General features: G+C 44.9%; 2 protein-coding genes across 2 annotated transcripts in view; one reads left to right on the forward strand and one right to left on the reverse strand.

Moving 5' to 3' along the window:
- Fbxl13 (F-box and leucine rich repeat protein 13) overlaps positions 1-18,241 on the reverse strand; it is a 145,018-nt gene that overhangs the window by 65,842 nt on the left and 60,935 nt on the right. The window contains exons 10-11 of the mRNA XM_038315584.2: positions 7,698-7,750; positions 2,203-2,303 (exon numbers count right to left, since the gene is read on the reverse strand). Coding sequence (XP_038171512.2) covers positions 2,203-2,303; positions 7,698-7,750 — 154 coding nt within the window. The remainder of the gene's footprint in view (positions 1-2,202; positions 2,304-7,697; positions 7,751-18,241) is intronic.
- Positions 1-18,241, forward strand: part of Lrrc17 (leucine rich repeat containing 17) — a 30,298-nt gene that overhangs the window by 7,974 nt on the left and 4,083 nt on the right. Inside the window, exons 2-3 of the mRNA XM_038315495.1 lie at positions 10,507-11,422; positions 16,855-17,010. Coding sequence (XP_038171423.1) covers positions 10,636-11,422; positions 16,855-17,010 — 943 coding nt within the window. The 5' untranslated portion in view covers positions 10,507-10,635. The remainder of the gene's footprint in view (positions 1-10,506; positions 11,423-16,854; positions 17,011-18,241) is intronic.

Below are 18,241 nucleotides of genomic sequence, written 5' to 3' on the forward strand. Positions count from 1 at the left end.
AGGAAATAAAACAAAATAAAATAAAAAGACTACTTGTTTGAAAGAGGAAATAATATTTAACAAGTCTGACACACTTTTCACAAATTCTTATTTAGAAATAATTACCTAGCTCTGTTTATGTCATTTTAAAAGAAAAGTTTAAAAAGGTACTTGCCTCTCATGTTCCAACCTGAAAAGGACCATTCAGTACATAAAGTATGTAGAAAACACTGTCTGAAAGGCCACTACTAATGATGACAACTAAGATATGTATGAATAACTTAAAACGTTTTTTTCTGAACAAAACAAAATTTTACTAAGAGATTTTTGAACTTTGAAAAATGTAAAACCACTCTGTTCCTAAGAGGATGATTACATATAAAATCATTATTTTATCTTTAATTATGAATATAGTGATAAATATCTATTTCTCCAAAGCCATCTGTAAATGTGTACTGTAAAACTTTTTATCTTAGTACTTTATAGCTACAAAGGTTAGGTGCCATATGGTTTATAAATACTAATAAACCATACAATATTAGCGATAGTCAATTCCATGTAGCCAGCTGGTTCTTACACAATACTTACACTGACTTTTGCTAAATTTTTAGAGGTAGCCCACCAACTGAGCACTGCTGTTCAGACATGAGTATAGTTCCACGAGCTACATTATATTCATTTTCTCTCACATTACATCCACTACATCACAGAAGAGTTAGGTAAGCTGAGAATGCATGACAGAGTACACACACCTGTCAATAGCACGGCTGTTTTTGTTGCTGAATCAGGTCATTTTAAGGGATTGAAAGAAAAAAAAATGCCTCAATTTTTGTGCTAGTTACAATGTGCTGACTGCAGGCAAGACAAACATTTAAGTTTGAGCTGCTTTATAAATTGCCTTTTCCATCAGTGTGAGTCTAAACAATTGCCAGAACAATAATTCCAGTCTTAGTTGTGTTTGCCATTTTCCATGGTGTGAAACTTTCCCATCAGCCCCTTCTAGGCTTCTGGGGATGAGTCGCGAAGCAGGAGCTGGGCGGGGTACAGTGGCTATGAAAACCCCAGAGATGTGAGCAAAGTTATGCGTAGAAATACTAAGAACAAGTGTATTTTAAGCACTTATTGCCTGTTGGATGATAAGCTATTACCGACGGAGAATGTAAAACTGTAGCTAGTGGGCCACACACACACTTTTTTGACCTCCAGTTTGACTGATTGCTTCTTTCATCACTAAAATCAATTCTAAATTGATTATATGCCTGAGTTTTAAAAAATATAGGAATAAGAAGCAAAAGATTGTTAAGTGCCTGGCTGGGCGACGAGCCCCTGAATGTTAGTGTCTGGAGGAATTCCAAAAGGAAGGGTTTGCTAATTGACTGAAACGGAAGTGCGGTGCCAACGCCTGAGGCTTGCCCATTTGTGGAAGACAGAGCAAGAAGGAAAGAAAATTGTCACCAAGAATCTTTTTCTGTTTAAGTTTTCCAAATGTCTTGTTGTTCATTTTCAAAGGATTTCAAAACAATATAGTTTCAAGAAAACATTCAGACTTTCACAATGTCACATCTGAACATCTCCCAAGGACCGGACACAGTACCTGGTTAGTCTTCCACAGGAAGCACGGAGAATAAGCAGACAAGAAAACTGTGCATAAACTGAAGAACCTGCCAGAGATGCCAGGCTAAGGAAAGCAGCCGCCACCCTCCAGTCAAAACTCAGCAGAGCAAGCTCGCTAAAGCCGTGGCCTCTCAAGGGGACGTGGGGTGCCTGGAACCAGGACAACAGTCTGGGGAGGAGGCAGGTTGGAGTTCTGTTACAGAGAGGTCTCAGACACTAGAAAGGAAGTTGAGGGCCAGGCTCCAGAGCCCAGGAAGGGAAGGAGAAAGTCAGGAAGGTCTATCTCAAGCCACTGGGTACGCTGCTGTAAAAGTGGCAAAGTCACTGGCTGAAACAGAAGGCCAGTGGCCAGCCATGCCTGCTCAGGAAGGACAGCACAGACACAGGCTCGGGGACCAGAAAGCAGCTGTGCCCTTATCAGGCCGCCATGGCTGGGTGCTGATGATGGGGACGAGCTCGGAAGTCAACTAGAACAAGCCAAAGTCTAGAACTCAGTATGTCAGTGCGACACAAATAACCCACGCAGTGCCAGTCAGAGGGCAAGGAGCATGCGCTCACGGCCTGAGTCACATGGGAGACCACACTTCCATCTAGCAGCCACAGCATCACCTGGGCAGGAGTCGCATGGTCCTGTTGGTGATCCCCGTGTTGGACAGATTTAGATACAGGACGCCAGGGCAGCCCTCGGAAATGTGTCTCATTGATTCATCCTGCATAACAAAAGGAAAAAGAAAACTGTATCAAACCCTCAGAGGCTTCTCATCTCTCTTCCCGTCCCAGAAAAACATTCACATATAACTTGGTCCTTCACATTCTTTGATACTACTTCAAATAAAAAGCAGAAACTAGTCATTCTGTCTGAAGCTTCACTGCTCCCTCTAGAAATAAAACTTTCACTTTCTCTAGAAATAAAACTTCATTACATCACATGGCATTTTTTATTAAAAGGTGAACACTTGCAAATGCCAGTATGTGACACAAATATCGCAGTGTGACTTTTGGCTGCCCAGATATAGAAATGTGGTCGCAAACTGGCGTGTTTTAAAGTTATTCTGAAAGACGGGAATAGTGAACTCTCTCAACAACTGGATTTCATTAATTGCAAGGCCATGTTGAGCCAAGGCATGTCATCTGTCTGTGTGACTAAATCACTATGGTTCTGATAATGATACATTTTAAAAGCTAAGTAACTCTGAGATGGACTCAATATCTATATTTGAAAAGCAAAATGTGGTGTTTTGAAAGAAAATGGCCCCCATAGGGAGCAGCACTATTAGGAGGTCTGGCTTTATTGGCATAGCTATGGCCTTGTTGGGGGAAGTGTGTCACTGTGGGGATGGGCTTTGAAGTCTCCTATGCTCAAGCTACACCCATTAACACAGTTCACTTCCTGTTGGCTGAGGGTCAAGAGGTAGAAGTCTCAGCTCCTTCTCCAGCACCATGTCTGCCTGCTGTGGCCATGCCCCACCATGATGACAATGGACTAAACCTCTGAAACTCTAAACCAACCCAAAAAATGTTTTCCTTTATAAGAGTTGCTGTGGTCATGGTGTCTCTTCACGGCAAAAGACACCCTGACTGAGCTATAAACTACAGACAACACACAAAGGGTATTGAGGGCACAAGATCCTTTGTTGGGAGTGGAGTTGGAGAGAGAGAAGCTGAGGTTAGTGAGGCTAACATGAGACCTAGAGGCAATGGTGTCTAACAATGGCTGAAAAAGGCCAGGTGAGTGTCAAGCGTTGATGACAATGAGCAACTTTGCATTTAAAAAATAGAAAATACAGTAACTGTCGATATAATGGTGCATGCCTATAATCCCAGCACTGGGAAGACAGAGGCAGGAGTCATTTAACCTCAAGTTCAATGATAACCTGGACTACATAATGAGTTTCGGCCCACCTTGAGCTACAGACTGAGACCCTGTAAAAACAAAAGACAAGACAGAAGAAGGGAACAGAAATAGAGTTAACAGTAGGTTTTTATCTATTCAGTGAATTTCCCTAGAATACCACCAGTTATCAGCTAGGTTTAAATACCCATGCGTGGAGCACATACAGGACACTCCGTCCAGAAAGGGACAGCCCACTACTGTCTGGAGGAGGTGGATTATCACCAGCTTCCAAATGTGGTTTGGAGAATCCAGATGGGCAGGACAGCTGAGACACCACTCAGGGTAGCAATAATTGACCTCCGGTGACATCAGGGTCAGTCTGACATTCTGTTCTTCACTGTTTCCAGGATGTATGTACATGTATTATAACAAAACCCCAGGGGGCATGTAGCCAGTGGTTGGTCACCCAGTGAGCGACTTTCTGGGCAGCCAGTCCTATCTTAAACAGGACCCAGCGGGTCTTCAGGGAATCTTCCGGGCAGTGCTTCATGTGGGCAAGCGGGGCCTTTGGAAAGACTGTGCTCTCAGCAGTGCACTCAAGCTTTTGTAATTCCGGTCATTTGAGCACCAGCTGTAGGGTTCTGCGGGTGTTGACAAATGCAGCAGGTACACAGTACAAGCTTCCCTCAGAAAGCAAAGACGGCCATCCCCAGATACAGCGCCATACTTTAGCAGGTGCAAAGCTTGTCTCTGAAAATGTTCGGTGTGCCGGTCAGGGCTCACAGACTGTCCACTGTTAAAGCACTTTGCTGAGGATAGAAGGGAGGTGACGAGGCCAGTGACAGAGCTGGCTCAGCCACCCTTAGGGAGGCCGCAGGGGAGTGGGGCCAAGAAGAGGACAGTGGGTGCTTTGCGTGCAGTGGGCCAGCAACCCCTTCTCTGCCTTCACCCCAACAAGTTCAGACCACTCCCATCCTCAGTCCTTAAGAGAAGGCAAGGCTCAACACTGAAATGTTTGAACATGAAATGCAACACCGTTTGAGCATGCTCAATGGCTCACTAATTCATGTATAACACATAACTCAAATTCTTCAGTGTGATATATTTTACAAGACAAGACTGCATATAGCCAAGCTCTTTGAATGAGTGTTACCCCCATCTTTAAATGTAAGCCTGTCTCCCAGCCTATTTCTTGGAGGGGGAAACAACAGTAAAATGGGTCTGGATAAAATTAATATCCCCTTATAGATCCCAAACTTGGACAAGACTTTGATGTTCACAGACTCGATGCAGATGGCTTTGTGTTGGCTTTCCTAGTAGAAGGCCAAATTCAACGAATGCAATTTTGTATTCATATGCAGAACTAATACTCCCCAAGGCAAGAACTGAAAAATAACTCACATTAAAATTCCTTCTAACACCTAATGGGATAGCTTTAAAAATCCATAGATTTTTTTTTAAAATATCCATAGAACGAATGAATCCATTTCACAACAACCACTTTTTAATGTTCATCATATGTCTGAAGAATACACTAGCAGAGACTTGCGTCTCTCCTGATGAAGGAGCCCTTTGCACTTGGCTGGGAGAGGAAGAGCCCAATCAGAGAGACTTTTTTTTCTCTTATTGGTTCTATAGCCTGTCTGTCTGTTCCTTGCTTTCTTGGGGATGCTCCTGAACATAAATTAGCAGTTTGTTGTGTTGAGGCATAAGCCACCGAGAAGAGGGTTGGCTGACCAAGCCGAGAGTGGTGGCCTCATGGGTGGGAACCAGATAACTAAGCCACAGGCTCTCGTGTTGCGAGAGGAGAAAGGAGTTGAAGTATTCCAAGGCTCTCAGCACTTGCATGTTTATATTTTATTTACTCATAAAATGTTTTCCACCTTTGGGGAAAGTGAATGCTCTGCTCTGAAATTAAGAGGATAAACTTCGTGGAAAATATGAGAAGGGGTTTTCAAAGTGTTCCTTGCTCTAAAAAAGGAACTACAACGTAAACATGAATATAAGAGTAGAAAGTATAAACGCTGAGGGACTAAGACCACAGTGCTAATTTGTAGTGACATAAATGCATCCTGTCAGAAAAAAAGTAGAATTGCAAGGTGCTAAGGAGTGGGGACAAAACAAGAGGTGATTTAATGGATGTGACTTTTCTGAAGGCTGAAGAAAATGTTCTAAAATTATTGGGGCCATGGGGTTCCAGAATTTTATGCGTCTATCATGGATTATAAAAGTGCTTACTTTGAGTAAATGGCAACATCAATTTGTTTTTATTTCTACAACCCCATTTTTAAAAGTTACTTTCTCTAAAGTGTATGGAAAACCCAGTGGAGATGAAGCGTGCTTCAGAGGAGGAACGAAAGCAGACAGGCTGTGGCTGCGGGGAGGGGGTAAACCATCATTCAGTCAGACAGAAAAATTGGTCCAAGGGCTCATAAAATGGCATTGTAGGCACTTCAAGTAACCTAATGTCAAAACATGGCATTTGAGGAGGAGTAACCATGACAACAAGGCATGTTGCTGTGTGCAGTGCTGGAGGACGCTGAGGAGCCAGTTTTAGGCATCTTGCCACCTTTGCCAAGGGCCTTGTCCTCTGACTGGTACTGGTGTGAGCTGAGGGTCACTGCACTGTCAGACTGTCCTTTTGTCCTCTGTGTCCCCAGGACCTCGTTCCCTTGGTTGGGTAGACTGTCTTTCTATGTGCCTTGCCTTGCCCCTCTTCCTCATACCCGCTCAGCCATTTTTTTCTGGAAACAATAGTCTATAACTCATGTTGACTTTCTTGTGTCTGGTCCATTTCATAGCTCCCTACAGTTATATCTGTGCCCCGACATCCTACTGGAATGGCTTCAGTAGAAATTAATGGCCCTAATTCTTGAGTTTGGACCGCCATCCTCAGTGCATTTATTACCTGCCTATTTGGGCCACTCCTTCCCAAATGTCTTCCAGCCCACGTACATTCACATTTGAACCCATTCCCTCTCTTCCTTCTTTAAACTTTTAGCCTGCTCCTTGGGGTCAGTAAGACACAACCCTTCATCATTATAGAGTCAATTATGGCACACAGACCTAACAACACAGGACAGGATGTCAGGTTCTATGTGCATGGCCCACTATGCATTACCCTATAGTGGCATTAGATATTAAATGTTGGTGAAACCTTGTGTTTTTTAAGCTAAGTCTTGCCCCCAGGTCTTCTCTGCCCCTGATGGACATCACCAGCCTTTACCCCCAGCCTGCTGCTGGCTTTGAAACAGACTCTCAAAAGCTACCCAGACTGACCCTGAAGCACTCACACAGCTCAGGCAGTCTTTGAACTTGCAAACATTCCATCCGGCTTCCTGAGTAGCCAAAATTACACCCTTTTCCCACTAGACCAGTAGGCCCGTCAAGGCTTAGAGGAAATGACAGAGATGCTAAGCCTAACCGAACCACAAACCCCGCTTGAGGGTGAGGGCAAGGGCAAGGCAAGAAACAAAACCAGGTGGGGTGGCGCACGCCTTTAACCCCAGCGCCTAAGAGGCAAAGGCTGGTGGATCTCTCTGAGCTCGAGGACAGTCTGGCCTACATGGTGAGACCCTGTCTCAGAAGAGCAAAAAGAGACAATAGTGCATGGGAAACATGAGGAGAGTGCTATGGGAAGCCTGGTACATGGCCACTGGAACTTGCTGTGCACACAGCAGAGGAACAGGGTGAGCCTGCAAAGGGAGGCTGCAGCTACAGTCTCCAAAGCGCACTAATGCTAACATGGTTTGATCTTTTTCCCCCAGGAGTGTATGGACGATGGAAGATGTAGTGGGTTGGTCAGACCTGCCCGTAGAAAGGGTATTGTGTGCTCACAGTACGGAAAACAGATTTGGGGTAGAGAGAAAGACAAGAGGTCAGGGCCAGGAAGGAGGAATCTGGGTTATGTGCTCATTTCTGTCTTCTTTGGTATGGTTACTAATAGCCATAAAGCCACCAGAATAAGCCTATAAACCTTGCTGGGACCCAGCATTTTCTGTCTCATATACATGTGCATGAAATATAAACACAGCTCATGTTTATGTAACCACAAAAGAGTCTCCATTTGCCAAATGCTCTAATGTTGAGAGCATATCCACAAGATTAATGACAGCATTGTGCAGAGGAGGTAAATGTTTTCGCCAATGTTTAATATAGTTTTTCCACACTCACCCCCAAATGCACACAAAGTATGTGCTCTGCCCACTGGCTCTCCCATGTGAGAAGTTTGGACCTACATAAACAAGAGTAGAAAAACTGTCTTACTCACTGTGAGAGACTTGCAGTCTGAGACGTTCAGCTCTTGCAGGTTTTTACAGTGGCCTAAATCAAACAAGCAGACATCACTAAACAACACACTGCAAGCATTTGGTCTTTCACCCTACATTCAATGCAGCATTTTCCTTAGAAAGTAAATAGAAATCTCAGCAAGAAATGTCTCAGGGTGTGGGCTTCTCTGCTCGGGCCAATGGCTTATGCGTGCTTATTATCTGCTTATCTGTGGGGTACAGGAAGAAGACAGAAAAAACCCACTATTGATTTTAAAAAAAAATACTATATACTTGGGGCTTTTAGCTTGAAAGTACTTGAGGAAAATAAATTTGATTGTTTTGTTAGTTTGGGTTTTGATTTTTTGACATTTTGGTGCATGGTTTTTTAATTTCTGTGAATGTGTGCTTCTGTGTGTTATACAGATGTATGTACCCATGCATGTGAATGTGTGCTTCTGTGTGGTACACGGATGTATGTATCCATACGTGTGAATGTGTGCTTCTGCGTGGTACACGTATGCATGTACCCATGCATGTGAATGTGTGCTTCTGTGTGGTACACGGATATGTGTACCCACTGACATACTGACTAAGCCATCTCCCAGACCCATCTTTTAGCTTCAATTTAAAGATATTTTATTATATCTATTTCACATGTATACAGAAACTGACAGGACTACACCATGAGCTCCTGCATCTCTGCCACCCGGATTATAATCTGCATTTTATACTGGTTTTATTGTATGCTCACTCACCCATCTCTCAACTAGTCCTGCATTCTGCATTATTTTTTTGATGCATTTCAAAGCATGTTGTAGATACTCGCACACTTCCTCCCCATAATACGTAATGATTGAAATAAACTATTTATTGTGACTTTTAAAGTTATATCTACATAGAAATTACACTAAATTACAGAAAAGTGGAGGTTGAGAAAAGTCATGTGCTTTGATAGCCCTTGTAATACAGACATCCCATGGCTGGGGGAAGCTGAAACAGTTACTTGGACAGCTAAACAGCGCTTAGGGGAGACACATGAATGATGCTCATGAGTACTGCTTGACCCAAAGCAGTGGGAAGACATTCTAGGTGGGCAGGGTCCCATGAAATGGGGAAACTTCAGGTAAGGACGGCCCTGGCGTTCAAACCAGAATGATTGACATACAGATGACACACAACTGGTCTCATAACCATGCCTGCCACTAATAACAGACACATTACTCACTATAAATCAACTCTAGATATTTCTGCCTTTGGTAATAGTAGCCTCTGTCCTGAGTGACAGATACAAACAAGAAACATTCCCAGAATATCTTTACAAAAGGTCGAACAGTTCTTGAGGCTTGCAGGTCTAGGCTAGGACATAGCTCAGCTGGAGAAGAGCTAGCCTGGCACATTCAATACATCACCTTCAGGAGGCAGGGTGGCACATGGCCACAAGCCCCAGCACCCTGGAGAGGAGAGGAGCATCAGAGGTTCAGGCTCATTCTGGGCTACATAGTGACCCTGTCTCAAAAGGAAAGAAAGGTGTAGATCTTAGGAATCACCAGTAGAGTCCCAGGAATAACATCAGTTTCTGTGTGGTAAATCTTTAGGATAGAATAGCTACGCTATTTTTAAAAAAAAAAAAATTGTCATGGAAACACAGTTGCAGTAAAGTGGACAAAATGGCCCTTGGGGAATTTGATTTCTAGTTAAGGAAATTGAACAGAGCAGTATACAAAACAGAATGTTTGCTTAAACAGAGGCTGATGAACACAGAGAAGAAAAATGAATCAGGAAAGACAGAAGGAAATACTTGGAATGGGAGTAGCACAGAGGCCTTCACAGCACCTTCCCAGATGGCGACGTTTGAGACCAGACCTGTACAGGTCTATAATGGTGCCATTGACTCTGAACATTTCTTGGTCCAAACTCAACATGGGTGGGGTTGAATGATCATGAGCACACGACTGCTCCTAGGTATGGCTGGGGAGAAAAGTTACCGTTGATATGAGAGAGAGCACAGCTGGCAGGAGAGACAGTCATGAGAGGACGGGAGTGGGGCAGAGTTGAGAGAGGGGCGAGAGAGGGACCCTAACAGCTGAGGTTATACGTGAAAGAGGAGCTAGGGGAAGAGGAGCGATGCTCAGGGACTGGAAAGCTTTAGGGTGGGCGCCGGGGAGAGAAGGGCTGAGAAGAGCCAGGACTTCATAACAGGCGCTGTGATAACAGAGACAGCCTGACAGCAGCGGCCCCAGCCACCTTGACAAGCTAGCAGGCAACTCAGTTGGTCATTAGTCCAGAGCTTCCTTGGGACCTGACAGTGTTGACCAGGAGAGAGTAAAAGAAATGAAAACATAAGCCCAGGAAGGTCCCACCTACGTGGCTGTGCATCTCAGGACCGAGAAGAGGGTTCCTTTAATTTCTTCGACCCACGCGATGAGGAACACAGGTTCGCGTGTTGCCAGGCTGAGTCCACACAGTCCAGAGCTTCCCACTGTCCAGGCACTGAGACCCTTTCATCATAAGCCCCATTTTAAAGACTTTGAAGATGAGGTCGGATATGAGAGCCTTGATTCAGACCTAGGGCCCAGCATACGTTTACCTACCAAGCTAGGCAAGCGAAGGGAGAAGCAGGTTCTACAACACTGTTCGTCCACTAAACTAGAAGGCTCAGAAAAAATGAAATAAAGATTCTGTTTCTGTCATACATTGCTCAGGATGACACTTAACTGTTTGTTTTCCTTCCTTCCTTCCTTCCTTCCTTCCTTCCTTCCTTCCTTCCTTCCTTCCGTCTTTCCTTTTCCTCCTTTCTGTCCCACCTAGGAACGCTGCACAGCCCAGCAGAAACTGACTCTTCCTGACCTGAGCTTGTAGAAGCTACCTAAACTTGGATTTCAAAGGAAGACTCTCTCCTTCCACCTGCCTGGTGCCTGGGGCCGGCTAGCCGTCAGAATGCGCACGCGCACAGTGGCCATCGTGATTCTTCTCTGCTTCTGCAGAGCTGCGGAGCCCCGCAGGACCGGCCCTGGCACTTTGAGAAGCCAGGTCAATCCGGGCCGCAGCGACAGCCGGGCAGGTGGCGGCAGGAGAGGCAGCCCAGTCAAGCGCTACGCACCAGGCCTTCCCTGTGATGTATACACTTATCTCCATGAGAAATACCTAGACTGCCAAGAAAGAAAGTTAGTTTACGTGTTACCCGACTGGCCTCAAGACTTGCTGCACATGCTGTTAGCGAGAAACAAAATCCGTGTGTTGAAAAACAACGCATTCTCTAAGTTTAAGAGGCTGAAGAGCCTGGACTTGCAACAGAACGAGATCTCCAAAATTGAGAGTGACGCATTCTTTGGCTTGAATAAGCTCACCACCCTCTTGCTGCAGCATAACCAGCTCAAGGTGCTGACAGAGGAGGTGTTTATCTACACCCCGCTCCTGAGCTACCTGCGTCTCTATGACAACCCCTGGCAGTGCACCTGCGAGCTAGACACGCTTGTTGCGATGCTGCAGGTCCCACGGAACCGGAATCTGGGCAACTACGCCAAGTGCGAAAGCCCACCAGCACTGAAGAATAAAAAGCTGCTGCAGCTGAAGCCTGATGAATTGTGCAACGAACAGGAAAGTGAGCAGCCGGACCCCAAGCCCCAAGTAGCAGGGAGACCCCCTGTCACCAGGCCCGAGGCCGACTCCACCCTGTGCCACCATTACGTGTTTCCCATACAAACCCTGGACTGCAGGCGGAAAGGTGCGTGTGCGTGCGTGCGTGCGTGCGTGGGCCTCTCCCTCTTTGGTTTCTGCGGGCTGTCAGAAAGGGTATCTAGTCCCGCCCCCTCCCTACATCCCATGGTGCCCGGAGAGGTCAAGCAGCACTGTCCAACAACAATCAACTCTGTGGAGTCCTGTTCAAGGCAGCTGGTAACCAGGGAGCGAAGGTGGTAAGGCGCCTGGCTAGCACGTGCCAAACCCTGGGTTCGACCCCCAGAGCCACTAACTGGGCGGGGTGGCACACGCCTGTAATCCCGGCCCTTGAGAAGTAAAGACAAGAGGGTGGTACAAAGTTCAAAATCCTCCTTGACTACCCAGCGAGTTCGAGGACAGCTCGGGCTCTGTGAGACGCTGCTTTAAAACACACACCCCTAAAAAATTCACCAAACAAAGCGAAAGCAAAGGAAAACAAATTCAAGGTCATTCTCAGTAACCTGTGAGGCTGGAGACCAGCCTGGATTTCATGAGAAGACCCTGTCTCAAAATCAATCCATATTCCCAGCACCTATGCCAGGTGCTCACAAGTACCCATAACCCTGATTCCAGGGGAGTTCAATGCCTCTGGCATCCATGGGTACCCACCCACATGTGTCATACACACACAGTAAAAAATAAGTAAATAAATATTTACATAAAGAAAACAACAAGACCAGCCATGAGAACTGATTGTTCTCTTCAGGGAATGCTATGGCAACGAGGAATCCCTTTCCTCTTGAATCTAATGTATCTCCTTGGTTACAAGTACAGAAGTCCTCTACACTTGTCTGGCTTACACCAATTAAGTAAAATAGATACATTTAGGGGAGACAACCTCCAGAGCAAAGCGCAGCACAGGTGGGGGGGTATGGGGCGGCGGAAGCACTGAGGTAGAGGCCTGCAGAGTGGCTATAGATGCTTCTATACTCCAGCCACTTAGTCCCAAGGGTTTCATGAACCCTGACAAAACCAGGCATCTTACTTCTTCCCAGGCTATCCAGAGTGAACAGAAGTAAGTCATTTACAGTCCTTAATCTCTGCTGTATGATACCACCCCCCACCAATGAACAAAGTTCTTATTTAGTCTTTTTTTCCCATGAAACATCTCTCTTTTTCTCTTGGCAAGCATCAGCTATAAAACATATTTTATTGCTTTCCTTTTCCAACTTATTGTTGCCTAAATATAATCTTCCAAAAATACCCCCAAAATTAATCTTCTTTGCTCCAAAACTGCAGTGAACCGATATAAAGTTTCGTTACACATAAATTTAGCTCATATAACACTGAGTCAGAACATTAAAGGACAACCCACGCCCATCTAACAGTTAGTGACTATGTAAAATTCAGAGCCCATATTTTCATTTTGAAGTGTTTAATTTTTATGCAGTAATAATTCTATGTGTCTGTGAGAGACAGTGTGATATTTTAATTCACGAATATGATGGTTAGCATCCAATCAGAATGTTACCATCCATTACTGTAGACATGTATCGCTTGTGCTGCAAACATTAATATTCTCTCCACTAGCTACTTGAGATGTACTTATGCTACGGTCTAGCACAGCATAGCAATTCCTCCTACCCTGCTTTACCTTGTATCTGTACCTTCTCTCCACCCCCCACACCGGGCAGGGCCTCTAATCCTAGACTATAAAATAAAGACTAGTTACATCTTTTTAATTAAGTACAAAAGCCTTTCACTGTGACTTACATAAACCTATCAATTCCATTCATCGTTTATTTTTCATTTTTGTCTTATAAGTTCATGCCTATTTTAAGTCACATTCCTATAGGATAAATCTATTAAACTCTTTCTTTAAGGCTCAGCATTGGGCAATGGGTGAATATCTGAGCTGCCTTTCTTTGCTTTTGAAAGCAGTAACCTAAGCAACTTTAACAACAGAAATAACACAGCAGTTTAACACAGCAGTTGGAAATCATGGCTAGAATTCTAATATGACTGCCTTAATTTCATCTAATTTCTTTGTCTTGCTTGATAAATGGATAACAAATCTCAAATACTAAAGTAACAAATGCTCAGTAATGTTCATTTCTAGGCCCCTGCTGGAGTGCATCCGTGCCCTTGATGTCTGTACTATACATTTACACAAAATACAGACTCTCAAGAGACTTAAAGCATGCCATCGAGCGGGTAGCTAGCAATGTCATTAGTGAACGAGAGCCACTCTCTCACTGCCTGTGGTTAAAGACATGGCCACTTAGTCCTCACGGCCCTAAAGCAGTGTGGATCAATGTCACACCGTAAACGACAAAGCTGGGTACGGAGAAGCTATCCTCAGAAGGTCACGTGGGCAGTAGGAATTCACCGTTCAAGCCATAACCACCATGCAATGCCATCTCTTCCTTCAAGACGGAACGCATTCGCTAGACCAAGAATTTACTTATACCTCCCAATATTAAAGCCTCCTCACCACATGGTGAATGAAAGCAGGGAGCCTGGGTGTAGCTCCTTCCTGTGAGGAAATTCAGCCTTCCCAACAGCGCAGCAGTAATGCAGATAATCCATGCAGGGTACTAACTCGAGCCAGTTCAACCACATAGACCTCAAAGATCCCTAATTTTGCCTTAAACATCTGACAGCAAAAATAAATAATAAATAAATAAATAAATAATAGCTTTATTCACTGAGTGACAGGCACTCTGCCAACAAAACTCAGCCCTCCAAAGGGAATGTGTGTGGGATTAGTTGGAAGGCACATTGTGCCATTTGGGCGTGACTGGATTTGCCAAGAACACCAACTGCGAGCCCTAAAACTACTTTTAGCTCTGCATTTACCAAAATAATTTGCCAATTTTACTTTGAGGGCTGGGAAGGTTATATAGGTAAATTGCCTCCAGGTGCTTCTGAGGTTGGGGCCACAATATTGTCCCCTGATTTCCATAATAATTAAGAAACCTAATTCCTAACAAACAAGCTCAGGTATATCTCTTTAACGACTACCAAGTCTTCAATTTAGTTCTGAGGTTGCTGACAACCAAAAGCCTACGACATGGGAAAAATGATGTGGAGGAGATTTCTCAATTTCCTCTTTATGGTAAGACTCAGCTGAAAAAGCTCGTAAGAGCTGACTGTAAATACAAGATCTAGTGAGGGGTTTTTACCAAGGACGCGGCCCTAGCCGCACTCAGAGGAGAACAGGAGAGTCAGTTGTTCAAAGCCTTCCCGGTTCAAAACACATTGCGAGTCCAAAGCCAGACCCCATCTTAAACCTCCTCCCCCAACTCCAGACTTTCATCAGTGGCAAATATGAAGCATGGGTGCCATGTGGTACCCGGTCTAGAAATGAGGACATTGGTGACGTTTGCTTTCGCATGAGGAAGTGTGTACTTGTCTGTTCTCTAGCAAAAGCACACATTTTGCATCAAATTTGTAAATCTCATTCCTGTTCAAGGCAAAAGAAGGAGTTGCTTTTCTTCATTACCACTGCCAATAAGATTTTCCTGTTTTTTTTTCTAGGTCATGGTAGGAAAACTTGCATTTCCTGCTGCTTGGGGATGCTATTTTTATTCATGAGTTTGCTGACAATTCCAAAGTTGATCCTATAATTCATATTCTTTTTCTAATACTCACAAACCCATTGCTTACGCTGGGCTTCAAGGTATTTTTATGGCCATCTTTTCTCCCCACTGATCTGTGGCTAACCCGCTTCAGCTTGTCTTACGGGTCCTTCTGTCATGTATCCTCACATCTGATCCAGAGGCAAGCTCTGGTCAATGGGCTTCCTAGAACTGAGGAAGTCCTGGCTCTGGTGACAAGGACCCAGCATGGCCCTAGAGGACACTGTTAGCTCTTCCTCCCCCACATGTGTGTTACAGGTGGGGATTCTAGGCAGGTGGACAATATACATAAGAGGTTAGCACCGATAGACAATGGGGCAATAGTGACATAGGTTGAAATTGTGACCCTGTAACTATGGGCAAATGATCTAACTTCTTTGTTCACCCATTTCCACATCTTCTCATTTAATTTTATTGATAGTACCCAGATCAGGAACACGGATAGTGAGAGTCCAACAAAAGGGGGAAAGAATTCCAGGAAGTCAGACTCAGTGGGGTGCACTGTGGAATCTAGAATGAGCGTCCAATATGACGGAAACATAGCTCAGTCAGAAAGCGCTTGGCACAGAAGCATGAGGTCCTGAGTTCAGTCCTCGGCAGCCATGAAAACATTGGGGAAAGCAGAAGTACTCCTTTCTTTGTGTTAGTTTTTCTTTTTTAGATTTCAGTTTACATATGCTCAGCCAGGAACTGAAAATATTAAGTAGAAAATTCTAGAAATAAACCACTTGTAAGGCTTTAGCAATTTATTAACGCAAACTTGTCATTGCTCCATTTTCCTGTGTGATAGTGTGGCTGATCCTCATTGTGCCCACTTCACACAGTAAACGTGGCCACAAGCATGTGTGCATGGAGTTTGGTGACACAGTCTTCAGCATCCCCTGGGAGCCTGGGGATGTCTCCCCTGAGTGATAGGGGCTGTGGCCATGGCTGGAAAGGTCAGGAAGGTCAAGAGTGTAGTGTTTACGAGAGTGGAGCTGAGATCACTTGCTGGCAGAGGACCGCTGAGATGGGTAGCGCGAAGCTCTAACAGGAAGGCAGCAGCTGCCAGTGGAGACAGTGACGGCTCCTTAGGAGAGAAAGAACGAGGACACCGCAGCCTCACTGGCGGCTCCCCGAGCCCCACCGAAAGCCAGGAGAGCGCTCATGTGGCTTATACCTCCAGATGGCAGTCCACTATTAAGGGAAGCCAACCTGCAAGGAGCTGCTGAAGCAGAGACCATGAAGGAATGTTGCTCATTGGCTTGCTTTCCCTGGCTTGCTCAGTTGGCTTTTTCAGCCACCCAGGACTGCCTGTCCAGGAGAGGCACCACCCACAGTTTGCTGGGCCGCTTCCACATCAATCATTAATCGAGAAAATGTTCCACAGACATGCAGACTGACCAGCCTTGTGGAAGCAATTACCCATTTAAGCCCCCACCCCGGTCCCAGGTGACTCTAGTTGGTGTCGAGGTGACAAAAGCTGGCCAGGACACTCTCTTTTCACTTTCAACTTGGTCTTACTCTGTAGCTCTTTGCTGGCCTAAAACTCACTATGTGTCCTACGCGGGCCTCAAACCTGCCGCAATCTTCCTGCCCCCGCCTCCCACACGCACTACCCGGCCCAGCCTTTTGAGTGTTTCCTGATGGGCATTCTGGGCCACCAAGAGGGAGTCCCTTTGCTCCCCAAATGACTCATCAGCCTCAGCTGTGACCTGTGGGGGACTTCCTCTTCTTCATTTTCCACCTTCACAGCCAGGGAGTTTCTGGGACCCCTCCCTCGCCTTCTGCTGTCTCTTCCCTCTGGGGTTCAGCTTCTCAAGTTCAATACGAAATAGGAGTCAGAAAACTGTAACCTACACACTCTTCATCTTTCCAGAGTTGAAGAAGGTTCCGAGCAACATCCCTCCAGACATTGTCAAACTTGACATGTCATACAACAAAATCAGCCAGCTGCGACCCAAGGAGTTTGAAGACGTTCATGAGCTAAAGAAGTTAAACCTGAGCAGCAATGGCATTGAATTCATAGATCCCGGTAAGTCCACTGCGTGGTCACCTGCAAGTGGCCGGCAGCTGCGCTGTGAGTTTCCTTCTGTAAAACACCAGTCAGGGTAAACAAACAAACAAAAAACTGAGTTCAGAAATATGAGTTTTAATTAACCATGATACTTCAAATGGGACTTGTTCAGCACTCAGAAGTATGTGCCAAAATATTGCTTTACAAAGCGTGTACTACATTTAGTCATCCCTGGGTGTCTGGGGTCATTGTTTTAAGACCCCTTCTTAGACATCAAAATCCCCTTTGTAAAATGGCATGTACACTCCCATTTATTCTTTAATTAATCACTCTTATTGCCAATACTTAGAATAGCAAAAGTGCTATATAAGCTATATTGTGTAAGAAATAATCTCAAAGTCTAGTGAGTACACGGCATATTCGGAACAGATAGAATTTTTCAGCTATTTTTAATCTGTGGTTGGTTGAATCTGCAAACATAGAATCTGACAGATGCATGTCACTGACTACGTAGTACTAACAATATTTACTCAATCAATCCTGATAACAAAAGCATTGTAGAATAGCTATGTACACACAGTGGGGGTGGAAGGAGTCTCACAGTGCAGCCCAGACTGACCTTAACTTCTTGTTCTCCTGCCCTGGCTCCTCAGGTGCTCCTACTACAGGTGCTGCACACTATCAAACCTGGCTCCTCAGGTGTTCCTATTACAGGTGCACACTTCCTACACAGGTGCACACTATCACACCTGGCTCCTCAGGTGCTCCTATGCAGGTGCACACTATCACACCTGGCTCCTCAGGTGCTCCTACACAGGTGCACACTATCACACCTGGCTCCTCAGGCACTCCTATTACAGGTGCACACTATCACATCTGGCTCCTCAGGTGCTCCTATAATTGCTGAGTTACTGGCTGGATTTAACACACCTGTGCCTTTGCAGTGTGCTCACCATCTGAAAAGCCCAGCTATAAGATGATAATGTATAAAAACAATATTTATTATAATAATGCAGCAAAATGCAAGAAACATTTTGATACAATTGTTTCTTCTATGTAAAAATGAACTGGACCAATTACTTTTTTGTCTGTTGTTCATGTGTGGGTATGCATGTGTACTTGTTCATGTGTGGGTATGCATGTATATACCTGTTCTTGTGTGAGTATTCATGTGTGTACTTATTCATGCGTGGGTATGCATGTGCGTACTTGTTCATGCGTGGCTATGCATGTGTGTACTTGTTCATGC

Source organism: Arvicola amphibius, chromosome 18 (genome assembly GCF_903992535.2).
Source record: "Arvicola amphibius chromosome 18, mArvAmp1.2, whole genome shotgun sequence".
In the NCBI taxonomy this organism is placed as follows: domain Eukaryota; kingdom Metazoa; phylum Chordata; class Mammalia; order Rodentia; family Cricetidae; genus Arvicola; species Arvicola amphibius.